General features: G+C 40.0%; 1 protein-coding gene across 6 annotated transcripts in view; it reads left to right on the top strand.

Annotated features, from left to right (window-relative positions):
* The window catches only part of epb41l2 (erythrocyte membrane protein band 4.1 like 2), a 93,808-nt gene that overhangs the window by 49,405 nt on the left and 30,803 nt on the right, over positions 1–13,600 (top strand). For 4 of the 6 annotated variants that reach the window (XM_037685794.1, XM_037685793.1, XM_037685789.1 and 1 more), the window contains exons 13-18: positions 1,694–1,866; positions 2,768–2,853; positions 5,987–6,037; positions 6,219–6,251; positions 11,089–11,253; positions 13,140–13,208. In XM_037685794.1, coding sequence (XP_037541722.1) covers positions 1,694–1,866; positions 2,768–2,853; positions 5,987–6,037; positions 6,219–6,251; positions 11,089–11,253; positions 13,140–13,208 — 577 coding nt within the window. Of the gene's footprint in view, positions 1–1,693; positions 1,867–2,767; positions 2,854–5,986; positions 6,038–6,218; positions 6,252–7,533; positions 7,594–11,088; positions 11,254–13,139; positions 13,209–13,600 lie in introns of all 6 variants that reach the window. The other 2 variants (XM_037685791.1, XM_037685792.1) reach the window with 2 other exon arrangements.

The raw sequence follows: 13,600 nt of genomic DNA, 5'->3' as shown, positions 1-13,600 counted from the left end.
CTGTTCTCAAGTGCCTGACCACTGAGATCCTGGAACTAGAAAGAAACACGGCTCATGACAGCGGAAGGACAGGATCGTCCCTCGGCACCTACAGTTGGCTGTCCACAGCAACGAGGAGCTCGGCAGACTGCTGGGAGGAGTGGCCCTTGCTCTGGGAGGAGTTCTGCCTGGCATTCAGGTGGTGCTACAGCCCGGGGGAACTGAGAGGCCAGCCGAGTCTGAGTGGACGGATCGGACGGCATCTGCAGCCAGTTTCTTAGGATCCACTGTGGGATGGATCTTTACAGGATATCCTTCCTGCCTACAGCCATCAGTAGCTATAACATCTCTTAATGAAATGAGGATAACGAGTTACAACAACAAACCAAAGTGTGAGCTTTGTTACATTCCTGGCACAAAGTCAAGGTTGTGCTTGATGCAGGTTTGGCGTTGCCAGTAATGTTCTTTGTCTCTGTTTGTGATGCTCATAGACAGGATCTCAAGGCTCAGTTTTGGAGAGAAGTGTGTCTGGTTTGGGAATTGCATTGTCTCATTTCTACTTTTTGCAGATGATGTGGTTCTGATAGCACCTTAAGACCATTACCTTAAGCATGCACTGGGGCAGTTTGCACGCCTCCCAATGCAGAGCGTCTGGACTGAGAGTCAGCTCCTCTAACTCCGAGGTCATTGTTCTCAACAAGAAATGGGTGTAATATGCCCTTCTGGTCCAAAATTAATATTTGCCTTAGGTGTGCTCAAGTATCTAGAAGCCTTGTTCACAAGTGATGGTAATGGGGATGGATCGATAGATTGGAACTTCGTCCTCAATAAGGAGGGGAGTGGTGGTGCAGAGATTAGTGAAGCTGAGCCTGTGATCGGAAGATCACTGGTTCAAGCCCCGGTACGACAACATCTAAAATGTGGGTGGGGTAGGTGAAGCACCCACACCTGCCCCCACCCTCATTCGTCCCACTCTGGGCCCTTGAGCAAGGCCCTTAACCCCTACCATCTGCTCCTCCGGGTGTCCTAGATAGCAGCTCTCTGCTCCACACAGAGTGCTGTGGTAGCTCGGTGGTCTGTGGTTGCGTCAGGAAGGGCATCCGGTGTAAAAATAGCTGCCAAGTCTTTGTGCGACTTAGTTCGTTGTGGCGACCCCTGAAGAAGGGAGCAGTCGAAAGAAGAATAAAAAAAGGAGGGTATTGCTTTGGTCGGTTGTTGTGAAAAATTTTTGTTCTGCCTATGATCAATAGGTGTGGAAAATGACTGAAAGAATGAAATCTTGGATACAAGTGGTTGTAATGAGCTTCCTTCGTGGGGTCGCTGGACTCAGCCATAGAGATAGGGTGAGGAGCTCCGTCATCCTGGGGGAGCTTGGAGTAGAGCTGCTGCTGTTTCACATCAGAAGGAGTCAGTTGAGTGGGGGTAGGGCTCTGGTTAGGATGCCTTCTGGATGCCTCCCATTAGCATGTTCCACATGGGAGAGACCCCTTGGCAGACGTAGAACTAGCTGGACATATCCAGCTAGTTTTAAGTCCTCTATCCTCTCTGGCTGGGAGGATCTGGAAAGTGTGATAGATGTCTGGGTTTCTGTTATGGACATGTTGCCTCCATGACCAAACTCCAGATAAGTGGTAGAAGATGTAAGACCAGACAGACAAATACTTTTTGAACTCACCATCTTTCCCTGTCTGGGTGTCCCATTGTTTATCTTTAGGTTAAACACACCAGAGCCTCCTACCAAGGCTCGTTTCTTGACTTTGGGATCAAAGTTCCGCTACAGCGGGCGGACCCAAACCCAGACTCGCTTGGCCAGTTCCCTCATAGACCGACCTGCGCCCAACTTTGAACGTACCTCATCAAAACGCATCAGCCGTAGCCTGGATGGAGGTAACACAAGCACACAACTCAATACAGCAAAAAGTCAGAAAGCTTATATAGTTAGCATATGTTAAGCAATATATTTTGAAGTTATGGATGAATGGAAAGAATAATGTAAGGACTTAAGTCAGTAATTATAGGTTTGTAGATTTCACTAGCTTATGTGTAGATGCCTTTGTTTAAATGGGTGTAAAATGCTCAGTGTCTGGGCAGATACAGGAAATAGCTGGAGCGTGTGTTTCCTGTCACACTGTGATAGACAAGAAGTGGGGGTAAGAGAAAGATGAGAATAAAGAATGTTCTGTTTATTGAAAAGAACAAGACCCCTACCATATGATGAGCCATGACGCACAATGCTCTGACCTCTGAGTAATAAATAACTGTGAAGTAAACTTGCCAAAAAATTAATGGGAATAAACATTTTCTTTCCTTTTTTTACACATATGAACATAATATTTTGAACCATTTTATTGTTTTTTGGAAAGCAACACATTGTTTTTCTGTCATTTCTGCATTTGGTTTACAGATTCCACTTCACTGATCCTTATTTGTGTCTCATTAATGCACTCACTACCTTACACTGACCCCTGCAGGACATTTTATTTACTGGCGTTGATGTTCTTGTTCTTTTAGACCACAAGTATATTTTCTGCTCCGCCATTAAAAAAATACTTCAGTCTCAAAGTAAAGTGCACAAAAAGCTCAAGGTTCAGGTAGTTGTCCTGTTCATGTCATGATCTGCTTGAAGTAGAAGTTCCAATGTGTTCAAAAGAAAAGAAGTTTAGTGTAATCCACAAATATTAGGATCTACCTGAGAGTCTCTTTAAGGCAAATCAGAATTGTTATGACTGTAAACCATTGTTGTCAGTGGAAGAATCAGCAGGTTTTTGTTGTGTTCCTCTTCACTCAGCACCAGCCATCAGTATAACTGAAGCCGGGAGAGACATGGCTGAGAACGGACATGAGCCTCATCTCGAGCTTCACTCTGACTCCAAGGTGGGTATTTGCAGAAAAAGAGCCAAAGATTTTTATTTTTTTATTATTTTTTTTATATACTGTTGCTGAGAGTCCCATTTATTGGACTGACCAATAAAAACTGTAATTGTTGGTGTCAAATACAGACAATAGTTATGTAAGAACAGAACAGTTGGCTGAGATGTGGAAACTTAATTTAGACGTTCTTATTGTTCATGTTTCTACTTATTTTCCAACACCTTATAAACTGTTATGGAGGAATAACGCCGATCGGAAATGTTTCAAAGCTGTTAATGTAAACATAATTTTATAAGCTATTGTGATGAGTTTTGCATTACATGTTTGTTTTTTTTCCCCACAGAATTCTTTAATTGCTAGCAATCACCAAGGGCAGCAGCAGCTAACTATATTGTACTTTTGGTGCTGCCTATGGTGATGCCAGCAGAAATAAATATATTTATTTGCCTGAATAACTAAAATGCAAAAGTGCAAAATTTATTTGCAATTTGGCATCTGTCGTATGAAACGATGCTCTCACTCTGCATCCTCTGACCTCACCGTTGTTGTCCAATATGAACCTGTGTCCACCAGCGGGGACACTGAATCAGTCTGTCCCAACTACAGGAGAATATTCTGTATGTTGTGCATGTCTCTTGTCCCACCTGCATTTCGTTACGACCCCCCCACACCCCACTTTACCTGCAAACTCTCAGCACCTTGTCTCACTAGCTGACAGTTTCTGTGCTCACTGTTTTTGGCACTTTGCTCTTTTCCTGCTGTGTTCACTGTTAATGTTGTGCTTTGTTGATCACTGACTAATGTTATGTCTCTTTCCCTTTCTCTTTCCCCTTCACACACACCCTTTTATTTGCTGTTCCCTCATCTTTCCTGCACGATCTTCCTTTTTGTTATCATTTCACGTAACTGATTGTATTTTTATTTTATGCACATTTTGAGCCGTTCAATTATTTTGTTGCTCACTCCTTTACTTTATGCACACGGGTATTTCCTTTCTGCTTGTATTTATTTATTTAATCTCTTCTTCACATCTAACCCATTAGTCAATCTTCATGTTTCCTCTTTCCTTCTCCTCATCATCCTCACTCTCATCCATTGCCCCTTCCCTGGACTCTATCTCGGAGTTCGACCGCGGCCTCTCCGACATCTCTGAGGACGACGACCATGTTGACGATGCAGAAACCCCTCACGCACTGTGGTCCCTTCCACCAAACACCTTCTCCATTTTCTCCGATCAGCAGCTGGCTGATCTTGAACACCTTGTTCAGAACCCACCATCGCCCATCCCAGTCATTACCCCCCAAACATTCAGCTCAGAGCTTTTGAAATTGGAGGAGGGCTGCGATGTAAACAGAGCAACAGCTGGCCAAGCAAACTGGCAACACTGGCTCCGTACGAAGGGTGTGGTTAAATGTGTTTCTTTCATTTTGTGTTTCCTCTCCGTGTTGGGTAAGAGTGGAAGCAGGTGTTATCCCACAAAGCTGTTTGCAGGATTATCAAATAAACTGGCTGTTTTCACTCCTACTACTGTGCAAATACCCGATGCAAAACTGAATCACTTGACCATCCCAGGCTCTAAATATGAGCTTTGCAACATAGTTAAATCCAAGTTACATCTAATATTTCACAGCTCGGTAACTCGTTGGGCTCATGTTGTGGAATTTTTGACACAACTTTCTTCAAAATTTCTAAATTTGGTCACTTCTCTTCCTTCACACTCAACATATTTCCAATGGCCCTCGGTATCACTTTTCTCCTGTCCTCGTTTCGTTTCCTCTTCCTCCCTGTTCATTTTCCCACCTCTGCTTTCCTCTCTTCCCCCTCTGGCTTCCTACTTCCCCTCTAACCTTTCTTCGTCTCTCCGCCGCTACCTCCTCAACCCCTCTCCTCTCTTCTTGCCCGTCCTGTTGGCACTCTTCCTCCTCGTTGTGATGCTGACAGCAAGGCAGTCTGTTGTCTTAGCTCTAATTTTAGCCACACCACTCGGACTGACCCTGTTTTACTTGGAGAGCGCTGTCTCCAGTCAGAAAAGAACAGTTGTCAACCAAAAGCCCAGCGATCAGACGGAGCATCAAAGCTCTGCTTTTAAGAATGAAAACTCAGCCCTCACCCCATCACACACCCCTCTGCACACCAAGCACCACGCAGGGACCACCTGGATGCAGGAGATGTGTGATCCAGCTGCATAAAGGCACACATTCACGCATCACTCATCCTGCCCTATGTTCCACTTTCTTTCATTTATTTCATTAATATGAATCCGTTGCACATTTTTTTTTTATCCCTGCCACCAGCGCTTTCCTCTCCTGAGAGTTCCTCCTTGTACTCTTTCCTGCACCTTGTCAACCCCATTGTATACTTATAACAGAGTAGAATAAGTAAGATTATAGAAAGTTTTAAATGCTGTAAATAATGTAACAAAAAAGACAAACAATCCTGAAAGAGAACACCATTAATACGTTCATATAGAGTAAATTTATGTTTGTTAGGAGCTTAAGAAGATGCTCCAAAGGAAGAAAAGTTGTGTCATTTTGCAGGAATGTGGTTGCACTGTATAAGAGCTCACTGAATGAAGGAGCACAGTGATATTATTTAGGGGAAAAAAACCTTTTGTGATATCTGTTTTTGACCTGATTTGTAGTTTTGTAGTGGACAATGAGCTGTTAGATGTTGGAAATGTAGACGCAGGTTCACACAGAACATACAAAGGTAGTGAAACATTTATATTTTGTTTATTATTGCTCATGAGTGCTAAGAGTTATTAACCCTGTTGAAAAAGGCTCTGCAGTAGCCAGTTGTAGATGTAGTATAAGTATTATTTGTTGTTTACATCCTGAAAATTTAACAATTTTTCTTGTTTTATAAATCTGTGTTGTACATAAAAAGCTATTTAGGGAAAACATAAATGCTTTGTCCTCATATGATAGAAATATTATTTTTGGACATAGAGTAATTACTTTCTTCGTGCGTTAAACTTTTATGATACAGCTTCAGTGGGTTTTAAGGCCACATAACCTGCAGTTCTCCCAAACACTAAAGTTACAGCAGACTAAGCTTTTCCCATCATCCATTTCACTGTTTTATTCTTCATCCTCCTATCACCTTTGTTTTGACTATCATGACAACCACTCTGAAGGTTAAGGAGATGGACTTGAGCCTTGGTGATGTGGAAGCCATGCCCCCCCAGGTCTGTAAAGGCCTGTTTTTACCCTGCATTTAATGCAACTTGAAAGAAAAATAGCTGATTTGTTAAAACTGGAGTGAAAATGCTCCTTAATGTTGAATAAATTTGAATTATTTTAATTTATTAGTGTTAGCAGTAAGACTAACCTGTCCTTATTCCTTCTCTGACTTCTTCACCCCGACAGTCACCTGGATGCAGTGAGCCTGGCCACTCACAGGTTCAAACCTCATTATTGATTGATTGATTGTGTACTGGTCTGTCAATAATTTTTCTGCTCGTGCTGATTGGTTTGATGGTTAAAGGTACCCTGAAATTATCACAACAAGCACATTTTAAAAGTTAAATATGATAAAACCAGACAAATTCAAACACTGACTTGATTCAAGTTAATAAAATACAGTAGTCCCTCGTCACTTTGCGATTTGTTTTTTTGCAGACTCGCTCTATCAGGATTTTTCAAAGTAAAATTGGACATGACACACAATTGGCTGATTGATGGATGAGCCACAGGATTGGCATGGAATTTTCATTTAAAAAGAAAATATTTTAAATTATTTAGCACCAGTGTGCAGCCCAAGCTGCAGGAGAAGCTTCTTCATGCAGCTTGTCATAGCTCCGCTCTGCAACGGAGAAGTGGGCGTGGCCAAGAGCATTGGCAGGTGGCAGAGTGCAGCAGGAGGCAGAGAGCTGAGATCATGACATGCTGTTCTCTTTTAGAGCATGTAGAGTTTAGAAACGTCGTTTACATAGAATTATTCAAGAGTGTGGAAAGGGTTTAAAACGCCATATATATATATATATATATATATATATATATATATATATATATATATGTATATATATATACACACATATAAATATATATATATACACATATAAATATATATATACACATATAAATATATATATACATATACACTAAAATAAACAACTACTTCCTTCTTGTACTACTATTCCTACTTCACGGTTTTTCACTTATTGCGGGGCTTCAGGGTACGGATCCCCCACGATAAACGAGGGTCTACTGTATATTTTAAATGGTTGTATTTTAAATAGAGATTTTCCCTCAAAGTGATCCTGAGTGGGCACTTTTCATCCACGGTTTTCACTTTCAGATGCTCTTCTGTTGGGTACAGCTTCACAGTTTCAGTTTGGGGTTTTGGTTCATTGTTTTTGTGTGTGCTGAAAACATGCTGGGGTTTTTTGGTTTGTGTACATGTCTGTGGGTGTTGTGCTATTTTAAATGCTTTGTTTTGTGCATGTGGTCTGAGGAACATGAGTGACAAAAAGTATATTTTGTGTTTGGACTCATTTTCAACTTGATTTTTCTGTTATATGTTTGCATTTGAGTTTCTTGAGGTTGTTTTGTTTGTTTGTTTTTTGGCAATAATGTTTTTGGTTTGTCTTTTAGTTGATAATTTTTTCAAATATTTTTAATTGGCCTTTACCTTTTTCCATATTTTCACCTTACATTCCCTTTTTTATTGATTGCTTTCCAGAGTCGGTTGAGAGTGCATGGGGACAATATTTATGTGAGGCACAGTAATTTAATGTTGGAGGTTGGTACTGGCATCGTCTGATGGCTGAACATAAGACCTACATGTTTTTCCGACGCCATCAGAACTACAACTCAGTCTGTACTTTACTGTGAAGGACTGCTGCCCTCTCGCACTCTCAGGCGCTGTGTGCATGCCTTCGTGTCTCCTCGTCTCTGGACGTGGTCCACTCTCAAATCCAGATTTTCAGCAACTCTCTGAAAAACCTTTTGGATGGAGATCTTTCAGTGCAAGTTGTCCTGATTTACACAGCAGCTATTTTGAACACATCAGCAGAAATGTCATGACCAACTGATGTCATATGTACTTTGTAATTCAGTTGAAGCTGTTTATAGTAAAAAGGCTCCAATCTTGGAATTAGCACTAAACATATTTCAGGTTAAATAAACTTATTGTTTTCATATTTCAGGTTAAATAAACTTATTGTTTTAGGTTCTACTTAACATTATGTTTTATAGTTTAAAATGGTTATGTCATATAGTAAAAAAATAAATAAAATTGGTCTGTGGTAGTATGACAGAGTATTAGGGCCACGCTAAGAAAAATAATTACAAGAAAAAAAGTCATAAAATTACGAGTAAAGTCGTAGTATTATAATAATAAAGTCATAGTATTACAAGAATCAAGTCAAAATAATATGAGAATAAAGTCAGAGTATTACGAGAATAAACTCATAATATTACCAGAATAAAGTTGTAGTATTATCAGAACTTAGACACAAAAAAGCAGTCTTACAAACTGTGGTAAAATGATGAATGTTGAGCGTCTTGTTAAGTTATACTTTGGTATTGGTTTTACAAATAAGGAAATTAGCATCAGATTATTATCAGTATCAGATCTTTGAAACTATTGTGCAAACAACTATGTATTTTTCAAAGAAAGAACCAAATGGAAAATTTTGCTTCTTTTGTGGAAGAGGAGCTTTCTGGCAGTGGTTGACTGTAAGGCTATAGGTGGTTACATCTGTGTACCATTCAAAAAGGTTTTGTTGTTTCTCAGTAGACAATGAGGATGGTCATCAAGATTTTGAATCCAGTTGGGGTTGAACTTCGGCGAGCGTGGCGTCTCAGACATCGGCAGTACAATAGCAGGGGGCCCAACGCACTGTGGCATATGCATTATGATAAATTGAAGCTATATGGCATTGCAATTAATGGCTGCATTGATGGATTTAGTCGTGACATAATGTGGATGGAGGCATATTTCACAAACAGTGACCCAAAAGTGATAGCGGACTATTTAGTTTATTATGGAGTGTGTGATTACTTTATGGAGTTACTTCTTGCAATATTATGACTTTTTTCTCGTAATACTATGGCTTTATTCTCATATTATTATGACTTTATTCTCAAAATGTTACAACTTTATTCTCATATAATTACAACTTTATTCTTGTAATAGTTCAACTTTATTCTCATACGACTTTAGTAATATTATGATTTTATTCTTGTAATACTATGACTTTATTCTCATAATATTATGACTTTATTATCATATGATGTTATCTCTTATTATTATTATGACTATTCTCGTAATACTACAACTTTATTCTCGTAATATGACTATTCTAATAATACTACTACTTTATTCTCATAATATTGTGACTTTATTTTCATACGACTTTATTCTAGTAATATTGTGATTTTATTCTTGTAATACAACAACTTTATTCCCATAATATTATGACTTTATTGTTGTTCGACTTTATTCTTGTAATCTTATGACTTTAGTCTCGTAATACTACAACTTTATTCTCGTAATATTATGACTTTATTCTCATAATATCATAGCTTAATTGTCGTACAACTTTATTCTAGCAATACTACGACTTTATTCTCATAATATTATGACTATTTTCATAATAATTTCAAATTTATTCTTATACAACTTTATTCTCGTAAATCATGACTTTATTGTTGTATGACTTTATTCTCGTAATGTTTCAACTTCATTCTCATACGATTTTATTCTAGTAATACTACGACTTTATTCTAGTAATACTATGACTTTTTTCTCGTAATGCAATTTTATTTTCTTAACGTGGCCCTAAAACTCTGTCGTAGTTGTAGAGTTCAGCACCAAGATGACAGTTTGAGCTCCACTAGATCTGCAGCAGTCCATTAGAAAACAACTATGTTAACTGCTTAAATTGATTAAATCAAGAAAAATAAGTGTTTGTAAATGCTAGTTAATAGACTAAATGAAGGCATCATGTTTCAGCAATACAACCAAAAGAGAGCTTGACGAATCTTTAGAAATAAAACTTGTATACGATGTGTTTAGTGTACATCTACACAACAGCAGACTCTTGCTCATGCTGAAAATCTCCCAGGCTGAGTGTTCACAATGGCTGCTTTGTGAATAGGATGGATGGTGTTTCAACATGGCTTCCGTGCATGCTCAGTGCATGTTGAATGCTGTTTTGTGACTGTGTTTATATCGCTGTGTTCTCAATTGGTCGGTCAGACAGTTTGATTATTGTCAGGCAGCTGCGTTTAACCCGACTAACCCTGCCTCTCTAACCTGAATGAGGAGCTTCTTCCTGTTTTCTGGTGATTTGCTGCCAGCGTTGAACCATGTGCGGTCTGATAACGTACTAAAGCAACAACATGTTTGTGCAAAGTGGGGCTGATAGTGGTCTGCTGCCTTTGCTTTAAAATGTCTAGAGTGTCATCAAAAATCTTTACAGAATAAATGGTGTATTTGAAAAAATAAAGCATCAAAGTCTTCCATTATTGTTGATTATAAGCAAATTATTTAGCTACTTCTCTGTTCAGGCTCGGCAATTATATCCATCCTGGTTAATCAGATGGTTTTATGTGTTTACACCTGAGACTAAAATACGTCCTGAGTTTGTACCCTGGATGCATGCTCACTGTCATCATGTTAAAGAACTGATGGTGGTCTAATAACCAGATAATTTGTGAAAAGGCAGTGAGGACATTTTTTGATCCAATGAAACGGACAGAAAAATGGTAAATGGCAGACAGAAACTGACCAGCTCCACCCCGCTGCTCCCAACATTTAAGATGGAAGGCCCCGTTTCACTGAAGCCTGCTTAAACAATGCACGTGACTCCATCGCACAAGTGACAAGTTAAAAAAAAAAAAGACATTTGTACTTTAACAAGGCTTCAGTGAGGCACAGCATCCATCTTACCCTTCAGATTGACAAATTAATGTTCCTGTGAGCAATGTTTTCCCTCCTCATCCTGCTCTCCTTTTTCCCCCAAACGCCCCCCCCCCTTATCCCCCTTCTTCATTCTTTGTTTCTTATGATCACACCTCCTCTGATCCCATTCTTTATGCTATTTACTCAACCTTTGCAATCTCTTACTCCTCACATATTTTCCTTCTCCATACCTCTTCTGTCATTACTTTATCCCCTCATCCCTCTGCCCCCCCACCCCCCACACCTTTACTTCATTTACTTTCTACCTGCCTTTTACTCCTCCAACTCCCCCCCACCCCCTCCATCTTCCTGTCCCTTCCCTATTAGGACCATGATAAGACCCAAGACGAGGTTCTGAAACACCAAGCTAGCATTAGCCAGCTGAAACGCTCCTTTATGGAGGCGCCACCTCCCTCTCCTCCTCAGCTCAACCAGTGGGAGAATCGTCTCACCTCCTCTCCTGCATCCGTGCGCGTTCAGCTGCAACACGTGGTACGTCTGCACGGATGTGTTTGTCCCGAGGACTGCTGAACTTTTAAATTTTAAAACAAGCGTTTACACCGGTCATTGTTTGTTTTCTGCAGGTTTAAAGCTCAAAACCTTTCCAGCTCTTGTCTTTGAGTCACTGTTTCTCTACATTTACACTTTCCTTTGTTCTTTTTTCCATGTTTGGCTTTTCTTGATGTCTTTCATACCTTGATGACGTTGTTGTTTCCAGCTTTGTTTGATAATGTGATTATCTTTACTTCCTCTTCTTTTTATCCCCATTTTAGCCGGACAAGTATTCAGTTGTGTGTTTTCAGCGCAGGGGTTTTTGTTTTACTTTGTCTCTATTGTTGAGCTCTGTTGACTCAGATCTTCTAAACACTCTGTTCTTGTTTATGCAGCCCTTAAATATACAGATTGGATGATGGGTTTCTGCACAGCTGCATGTTCCTCTGCTGAAGGGGATTGGTCTACTCTCTGAACCTTTTGCTCCTTTCCAAACTTCTGTTTTTGTTTTGTATTGCGTGTTTTTGTGTGTTTGACGTAGCGCCTCCAGGGGGAGAGAGCATCAGTACTGCAGCAGACGTTGATTTTTTTTTTCCAGCTGGCTGCAGTATTTGAGAAGCAACGGTAGATGGTGGTAGAACCACGTGTATCCCTTCTACTTTTACTGCCGCAGTTCCTCTGAGCCACAAAGGCCTCTCATTTCTGCTACACTTTCTGCCTTTGAGGTGCTTGTTTCCACTTCTGATTAAGGTGGTATCTCACTGCTGTTGGAGACCAGTTGGTGATGCAAAACTATACCAAAACATTTTCTGTTGCAGTCTGATGAAATTTTCTGTATCTGTGGCCGAGTGAGCCATGGGGGTTGCATGGTCAATGCTCAGTTTTAGAAACTCACAGCCTATTTTGTGTGCACGGCTTTTAAAATTATATTCTTGGCCAATCACTTTGTTTTGTTGTTCTCCTCATCCCACATCGTACCTGCCTCAGCTTGTTTTGTACCCACCCTGGTTGCTGACAACATGTTTGATCTACCGGAGAACACTTAGTAGGTTTGGACCACTTCATCACTTATTAGTATTTTTGAGCAGCGTGGTACTTTGGGCTACTACCTCATTTTGAGACATATTGGAGACACCTGCAATAACTACAGTATTTTGACAGAAAATTTGTTGCACAAATATTTTGAACATGTTCAAAACTCAAGAGTTGTGCACCTCTATGACTCAAAAACTGATGATCCTTGAAAAGTCTCAAAACTCTGGAGATTCCCTCAGGAGTGTAGTTCACCACCTTGTCAAAGCCCAGTGAGATGCTGCCTTAATTAAATTGGAGTTAATTTACTTTAATGGACAAACATTTGTTATTCCAGATGAGATTTTTCGAGTCATGTTTTAGAACTGCAAGTTGGCCACTTTGACCCTGAACTGATTTTACTGTTTAACTAAATACGGATGCTGGTTAGGTTTCTTTATAAGCTCATAAATTTGCTGTGGACATTGTTTTTTAATTTGTATCTTAAATCTTTGTATCTACTTTGTGGTACATTCAGAAAAAAAAATGTCTATATATATACCATGTTAAGGCAGCAGGTACTAAAGCAGCAGTTTTCATCAATGCTAAAAGAAAGAAGAAAAAAAACAATATCCCATAATGTGATCATTTTGTGTCGGTTTGTGCCCTGTTTTTTTTTTGTCCCCTTGCTGTAATGATCTTCCTCCTGTGTGGGCGTTAAAGTGGTGCAGAAAGTCAGGACACAAAGACGAGGAGAGGCAGGCGGTTCCATCCTCACGCCGTGATAACAAGCGTCCTGTTGCTGCTAACTGCTAACAGGGATTCCTCTGTCCGTGTGCGACTGACGGTTTCATGGTAACTTCTCTGTCGCGCAGGTCGATGTCCCACAAACAGAAGCAGCGTCACCTGATAACACGGTTTCTGAAACCAAAGAACCTGCTAAGGTGGTACTAACGTTTTTCTTTAATCCCTCCATCCTTCCATTCACAACACTTTATAAACTATCACTTCCTTCATGCCTTCCTTTACTTTTCCTCTGGCAGCTTAAACGTCTCCATCATCACCATCTATATTTTGATTGTTTTCTGTCTTCCTACTCGATCCTCTCTCGTCTTTGTCTCTTTTTGTCTACAGTTGAAACAAATTCATTTTTCCCTTTATTAGTTTATTCAGTTTTTATTTGTTTATGTTCAATGATCACGTTCTACTTTTGTTTGTTTGTTTTGTCCCCCATGCGTTTGTTGTGTATGTGTGTGCACCTCATTGTGTGTCTGTGCACTCTGTGTGCTTGTGTGTGTGTGTGTGTGTGTGTGTGTGTGTGTGTGTGTGTGTGTGT

This window comes from Nematolebias whitei, chromosome 12 (genome assembly GCF_014905685.2).
Source record: "Nematolebias whitei isolate Nwh7 chromosome 12, NemWhi1, whole genome shotgun sequence".
NCBI classification, from domain to species: Eukaryota; Metazoa; Chordata; class Actinopteri; order Cyprinodontiformes; family Rivulidae; genus Nematolebias; species Nematolebias whitei.
This window is presented reverse-complemented; position numbering and strand designations above follow the sequence as displayed.